The sequence below is a fragment of the Mytilus trossulus genome, chromosome 1, assembly GCF_036588685.1.
Source record: "Mytilus trossulus isolate FHL-02 chromosome 1, PNRI_Mtr1.1.1.hap1, whole genome shotgun sequence".
Lineage (NCBI taxonomy): Eukaryota > Metazoa > Mollusca > Bivalvia > Mytilida > Mytilidae > Mytilus > Mytilus trossulus.
In genome coordinates, this window is record NC_086373.1 from 27956446 (window position 1) to 27964494 (window position 8049).

Here is an 8049-nt window from a genome sequence, read left to right on the forward strand (position 1 = left end):
ATGGTATCTACAACAGATTTACCTATAAAAGAATGTAGGAATAGTTTATCTGCTAGGACACAACCAGATGTGGTTTCTGATTTGATAGAGAAAGAAGTTTTTAAAGGTTTCTTGTATGGGCCTTTTAAGGATCCCCCTTTTCAAAAATATAGGGTAAGCCCAATTGGTATTGCAGAAGGGAAATATTCTGGTAAAAAGCGTTTAATATTGGACTTATCTTCACCACATAATGATGATAAACATCTAAGTATTAATGATCTTATTGACAAACAGGATTGCTCAATGTCTTATGTTAGAATAGATGACGCTATTGATGTTATTTTGAAATTTGAAAGAAATTCCTGGCTTTGCAAGTTCGACATATCCGACGCGTTCAAAAATTGTCCAATTGTACCAAGTCAGTGGCCTCTTTTCTGCATAAAATGGGAAAAAATGTATTATTTTTATGTCCGTTTAACTTTTGGATGTCGTTCAAGCCCCAAAATTTTTGACCATTTATCCCAAGCTTTGTGTCATATTGCAGAAAACAATTACAAAGTTAATAGCATTTTGCATTTATTGGATGATTTCCTAACCATAGATCCACTAGATGCTGATGGTGAGAGGACTATGGCTATAATGATGATGATTTTCAAAAAACTGAACATTCCTATAGCAAAACATAAGACAATAGGTCCTGTAAAATGTTTAGAATATTTGGGTATTATTCTAGATTCTGAAAAAATGGAAGCTCGACTACCTCTTAATAAAGTTGATCGCATTTGTGAATTCATCAGAAAATTATACAGGAAAAAATCTTGTACAAAAAGGGAATTGTTGCAGCTTTTGGGTCACTTAAACTTTGCTTCACGTATCATTTTACCTGGTAGATCCTTTGTTTCATACCTCATAGGGCTGTCCACTACTGTCAATGATTTGCATCATTATGTTAAATTAGATAAGGAATGCCGTGTTGACCTAGAATTTTGGTTACTTTTTCTGAGCAGCTGGAATGGTGTGAACATGTTTTACAGTAGACAATTTTACTCAAGTTATGATATGGAACTTTTTACTGATGCCTCATCAACAAAAGGATTTGGTGGATATTTCAAGGGAGAATGGTTTTATTCATCATGGCCATCAAACATTGCTTATCCTGACAAAACATTTTCAATGGCTTTTCTTGAATTATACCCCATTGTAGTATCCGCAATACTGTGGGGCTCACAGTGGACAACAAAACGCATTCTTTTCTGGTGTGACAATGAAGCTACAGTGGCTATAGTAAAAAAGGGCCGTTCAAAGTGTTTACAAATAATGAAATTAATGAGAAAACTTACATGGTGTGCTTGTAAATTCAACTTTCATTTTAGTGCCAAACATGTTCCAGGATATCAGAATGATATAAGTGATGCTCTATCTCGTTTACAGATAGACAGATTCCGCAAACTAGCTCCCAGTGCAGCACAACATCCAATGAAGTGCCCAAGCAGCTCAGATGTAATGTGGTCCTAAATCAAGCAGTGAATGAACTTTGGAACAGTGCTATTGCTAATACTACAAGAACTGTGTATGATACTGGGTTCAGAAAATTTGAGACTTTTATGTTATTGAATGGTTTTCAATTTTCTTATTTACCTCCTATTTCTGAGGATATTTTAATTTATTTCATAGCCCACTGCTTTAAAATTCTGAGTTTACAATACTCTACCATTAAACTATATTTATGTGGAATTAGGTATAAATATGTACAGGGTAATCAAAATGATCCCTTACAATCTGCTCATAATACACCTTTAATCAGACTTGATTATGTTTTAAATTCTGTAAAAAGACTGCAAAAACCAAAAAATCACATAAGATTACCAATAACTTTCGAAATTTTGGAAAAAATTGTAAATTGTTTGAGAAAAGGTTTTTGTTCCAAGTTTACTGATTTAATGTTAAGAACTGCATGCATTGTCGCATTTTATGGATTTTTGAGATGTGGCGAGTTTACAGTGTCAAAGGCCTCACAGTTTGATCCACATATTAATTTATGTATTGAAGATGTTGTATTTCACTCAGACTTAGTAGTTTTGAAATTAAAACAATCAAAAACAGATCCTTTTAGAAAAGGCATAAATATACAGCTACATAAATTAGGTCAGCTTATCTGCCCTTACACAATTTTGTTAGAATATATACAAATAAGGAAAGAATTTTCTCCTACTAATCAAACTGATCCACTTTTCATAACCATTGATAAGAAACCTCTGGAGAGACAATATTTCATCACTTGTATTAAAAAAGTACTGGATATATGTGGTTTCAACTCAAGTCATTATAATGGTCATAGTTTTAGAATTGGGGCAGCTACAAGTGCTGGTAAGGCAAAAATAGAAGATCACTTGATAAAAACATTAGGGCGCTGGACTTCAGATAGTTACATCAGATACATTAGGGTAACGCCAGCATCTATTAAAACAGCTCAAAGTAGGTTAGGTAGAATTTAAGGGCATGCTCATTTTCAAATATTCCATACGCATGTTTTTTACAGAGATTCTGGATGATATTGTTTTTGTTTGACAATTGATTTTGATATTGTGTATTATTATGCGATAACATTTACTATTTTTATTTTTTTTATTTTTTTTTATTTTTTTATTTCATGGCTTTATTGAAGGTACCCCCTCCCTAACCTCACAAATCCTTGGGGACACTCAGCTGTTACCATCTGTGTTATGGCCATTTATGAAATTTTATCACTGGTTGTTTCAAAAATTTCACTCATCCCCCAAGAATTTCTGGGGATAAACTGTCAAATTTCATACAAATTCATTCCAACACCAATTCAACATCAACACTACTAGGCTTCCTCATAGCCTCCTTACAGGCTTCCTCATTGTCTCATTATAGGCTTCCTCATAGCCTCATAGGCATGATAGCCTCTAGGAATGATAGCCTCATAGGCTTCCTGATAGCCTCATGCATTTATTTTGAACCATCGTTCCAATTGGGTTGGTGTGATGTCAAGCCAGGGGTCTATACTTTGCTACTTTTCAGTATGCACATAGCTAGGCTCTTGGTTTAGGCATGGAGCAAAAAATTAAATTTTTTAGCTGAGTAGTTTCCCCAAGGGCCAAATTATAATTGTGATGTATATATATAAAATAAAAGTTGTAATTAAATTATGATTTATGATTAATTCAAACATGGATACCAATGGCATTGCTACACAGTATTTCCCAGGAGTTTATTTACAAGATAGGTGATAGCAGGAAAATTAGGTTGATAATAATGTGAGCACTAAATCCTTAATTTTACATATCATGAGTTCAAACGGTGTGTTCTGAAAGAAATCAGGGGTAATTAAATTATTTAAATTACTATGAAATTAATATGAACTCATTATGTGTGACTTTGAGGATTTTGTTCACTGACACATTTATTAGCAAAATTAAAATATAGGGCCGAAAGTTAGATCAGGATGGTTTAATTGTCAGGTCAAAGAATTTGCAAGAAGATATGAGGTTGGATGTTTGCTCAGGTGTTAACACACATTTCCCTATTACATAACAGATTACAACAGAAAAGATACAGTATAAACAAAAGACAATTAAAATAAGATTAGAACAGCATCACATCAAACAGAAATAAATTTACCCTAAAAAATATTTACAAAGAATCAGAACACAATGCAAACATGGAACAAATGACAATTAAACATATTCAGGATCATTTCTGAGAATTTTGTATAAATACTAATTTTAAAATGAATTTTTACACCTATTTACTGAGACTGTTAAAACAATGTTGTAATATTATAAGCTGATCAAAAGTTATGGTTATTTTAGCTATAGAAGATCAGAATCACTGAACCAACTAGTAAATACATGTAATTACTAAATTGGCTAGTAATTACAGGTATTTACTGAAATGTTTAGTAATTACGTGTAATTTCTAATTTCACCTATTTACTGTAACATATATACAAAGAAACGTCGCACGATACTGGTGTCACCTAAGGTTACACACTCAAAGACGTAAGACAAAAAAAAACGTTGGAATGCATGTAGTTCAGATGGCTTTTTACAATAAATTCTAAAGGATTGATTTTTTATATAAGAAAGGATTTTTGTTCTTAGATAAAAGATGTTAAGCTTTAGTTTTATAAACAAATTAAAAAATAAAAAAGTAACTTGAATTGAAACCATTTAATTATATACATTTTAATTATAAGGGCAATCGATTTCTTTTTTTATGGATAAACTATGCACTGCAAATGCATTCATTTTTGCACTCCATAATTTCAAGATGTCAAGGCAAAAGGACTACGCCATATCTAGCATGGCAGTTCTGCACAACTTGAATATATGCAAGGGAATAAGCGGGAACAATTATTATAGCTGTTTTTTTTCTATTAATTTGTATTATAGCGTATCCGACTAGAATCGGTAGGGCTTCAAAATAAAACATTAATTTTAAAGTTTTCTTAAGTTATTAAGCAACAAAATAAAATAGCCGTATTCCAAATCGTCTGTGAAAACTGCAATCATGACGATTAGACGGAACGTTAGAAGCACATTTTATTAAATAACGTCAAAATCGTATGTAGGGACATTGTATCGGACATTTTAGATTTATCTGATATCTCGTAAATTAGATTTAATTTATGGGAATTAAATATCAAAATAGAGATTTTTTTTTAACTTTTATCCATTATAAAAAAAATAATGTACCGAATGGCACTGTATTAAATAAACATCATGAAAACACAGAAAACGTAACCCTACGTTTAATTTGGTTGGCAGGGGACAAAATGTCGGGCATTGCTAATCAACTCGAATAAAAAGAATTTGTTTTAAAATTTCCTGATTATTGCATGAGGCGAAAGTGTGATCTTTGTACAAAATACTAGTATACGAATTATTTACTTTCGACACGGGGATTGCTCTGGAATTCCCTTTTTGGGACAATTTAAAAAAAATTACGGCAACCTTTCGTGCATGTATTTGTATCATCTTGATCCCTTTTTCTTATATTTTCGTCTTTTCGAGAGAGAAAAATCGACATTACGTCATCGCCCACTTATAAATTGCTTGTTCTAAACAAACTTTTATATCGTTTTGTAAAACAGATTATATGTTTTTTACGGTATTCAGAATTTCACAAAAATAAAAGTGTAACGCGGGACAATGAAATCATATTGCAAAATAACGGTTTTATTGAGTTTTAATTAATGAAAATGGTCTGTTACATATACAAAATTGCAATAATCTGAAAGAAGGGTTTAACAGCTTTAAAATAATATACAACACTTTATAATATCATTGTTTATGTTTAAAAATTAATAAGATGAATGTGTCTTGTCCGTGATTTCACCAAAGTAACACCAGTTCGACGTTTCAAAACAAAAGAATGAACTTATTTAAGACGAAGACAAAGTAGGACAATTAGAAGTATGATGCATGCAAATCTTACCAAATGCTGCGTCTTTTATCAAAGCTCTTTGTAATTGGTGTAAAGTTGAATGGTGGTGCCCACGGCCAAGAAAATACCTTTGGTCCAATAGTATGACTTAAATCAATGACGTCAAAGTCTAAATGACCGCAATAACTGGCATTGAATAGAATCCAAAAAAGAAAAATCCACATCCTGTTAAAAACAGTTGATGTATTAAATTCTAGTTCAACTCATTAATGTGAGTGACAATATTTAAATAGTTACTACTTATGTTAGAAGGTCTGTTAGATTACAAAGGGTCTCAATTATAGATTCAGATTCAATATTTTATTATAGTCTCACCACATACAAAACAAATAAGATTCAAAAATAAACATGAAACATTTTTAGACCTGAAGGAAAGGAAAAAGCTGACTGATAAGTCTATCAAACTTTTACTCTTAGAATTAAATACATTATAAAATGTTTCCATAATTTAAGAAAATATTTACCATAAATTAGACTTAAACATTGAAAAAGATTAAGCAAATACATTGGAAAGTTTTTAAACGTCCAATTATTGAAATTGTACCTAAAAAAGTAGAACTTTTGAAGAGATACAGCAACTTCTTTTTTTTTCTTTTTTTCCCCATAGTTTTATAGTATTCTACATCAATTTGAAAACTCATTTGATTCTGAATTAAAATGTGTTCAGTTATACTAAGGATTGTCTAAAGTATTGTCTCAACATTGTTAAAGAGTATCTTGTTCATTGACACAAAAACATCTGTCATTTGTTGTATTGAAATAAAAAATAAACGACTTATGTTATATAGCTACATATATGACGAATATATCGATAAATTTAAGTAAAAAAAAGTAAAAAATGAAATAAAAAAATAATACACATAAAATAAATTAAGTGATAAATAGTTATCAGAAGTACCAGGCCTATAACTCCATACACCAGACGCGTGTTTCGTCTACATAAGGCTCATCAATGACGCTCAGATCAAAATAATTTTAAAGCCAAAGAAGTTGTAGATCATTGAGAACCCAAAATTCAAAAATACTATGCCGAATACAACTAAGATAAATAAACTCAACAAAGATACCAGGACTAAATTGTGTATATACGCCAGACGCGCGTTTCGTGTACTATCGACTCATCAGTGACGCTCGAATCCAAAAAAGTTAAATAGGCCAAATAAATTATGAAGTTGTAGAGCATTGAGATTTGAGGGCCAAAATTCCTAAAAGTTTTGCCAAATACAGCCAAGGTAATCTATTCCTGAGGTAGAAAAGACTTAGTATTTCAAAAAATTCAAAATTTTGTAAACAGTTAATTTTTAAATGTAACCATATCAATGATAATTCTTGTCAGTACTATATGCCTGGGGTTAAACAAAAAATCCTAAGTATTTCGAAAAAATATTTTGTAAATAGGAAATATATAAAAATGACCATAGTGATAAAACTCATATTTAAAAATAAAAACTTACCTGTAACGTAGAAATTTGTGAAAGTTTAATATATCGAAAGTCTTTGAAGTTGAAAATTACGGAATCTTGAAAAAATCTCAACATCTAACTTTATATGCCATAATTTTCCAGGGGTAATGACGGGAGATAGATAAATATGCATAGCCTAGAAATAACAAAAAATTCCCCTACGTGTTTTTAATATATAACAGTAACATTTGTTTATATATGCTTCATTTGAAACAGAAGGGAAATCACTTACAGATATTTAAATTTCTATGTTTAGCCTCCAAGTACATGTTTACCTACTTAGTTCATTAATGTCTTTTTCTATTTAATCTTCATTGATTCAAATATATTTGTTATGACTAAAATAGGAAGATTTTGAGCTTTATCATAGCGTAAAATACGGTATTCCCATTCTTGAATGTTACATAACTTTTCTTTTATCTCATTTGTATGTTTTAAAATTGAGAATGGAAATGGGGAATGTGTCAAAGAGACAACAACCCGACCAAATAAAAAAAAACAAAAAACAAAAACACAACAACAGCAGAAGGTCACCAACAGGTCTTCAATGTAGCGAGAAATTCCCGCACCCGGAGGCGTCCTTCAGCTGGCCCCTAAACAAACATTTGTTTGTATACTTCATTTTGTTTACATTCCATGGGAATTAACTATCAAATTGTCTAACAGAAATAGGATCTCATTATTAGACATGTATTTGTCTTACTGTTTAAGTTTATTTTGGTAATTTTTCTGTATTAAATATAAAACTTAACTGAAGTGGCAGAATAATTCGTGTTTTGTCTAGACTTGAATGGACTATTAGGAAGTTTACTTGTTCAAATATTACTTATAAGAGATAAATTATCAAGCAGAAAAAGATTATTCACCGTTATCAGACGGATCTCAAATTGAAATTAAACAATGAAATTGAAGGATTTTCTATAGATTTTTCAGGTAAAGAAACGACCAAGTTGACAGTTTTGGGTGTTTTTAACCCTTGGTTCAGCTGTACAGGAATATATTTGTCTATATTATATACTTATTCATACACAAATTATTGTATGGGCTTAACAACTAGATAGGTGCAATTACTTTTGTAAAAATGAAGTAAAGAAATATTGATCGAAGCACATTTTGTATGTTCAATGTGCTGCCA

The 8049-nt window shown here is 31.0% G+C and overlaps 1 protein-coding gene across 1 annotated transcript; it reads left to right on the plus strand.

Annotated features, from left to right (window-relative positions):
* LOC134710236 (uncharacterized) lies at positions 1-1494 on the plus strand. The gene has a single exon (XM_063570545.1). The coding sequence runs from the start codon at positions 1-3 to the stop codon at positions 1492-1494; it is 1494 nt and encodes a 497-aa protein (XP_063426615.1).
* The last annotated feature ends 6555 nt before the right edge of the window (positions 1495-8049 follow it).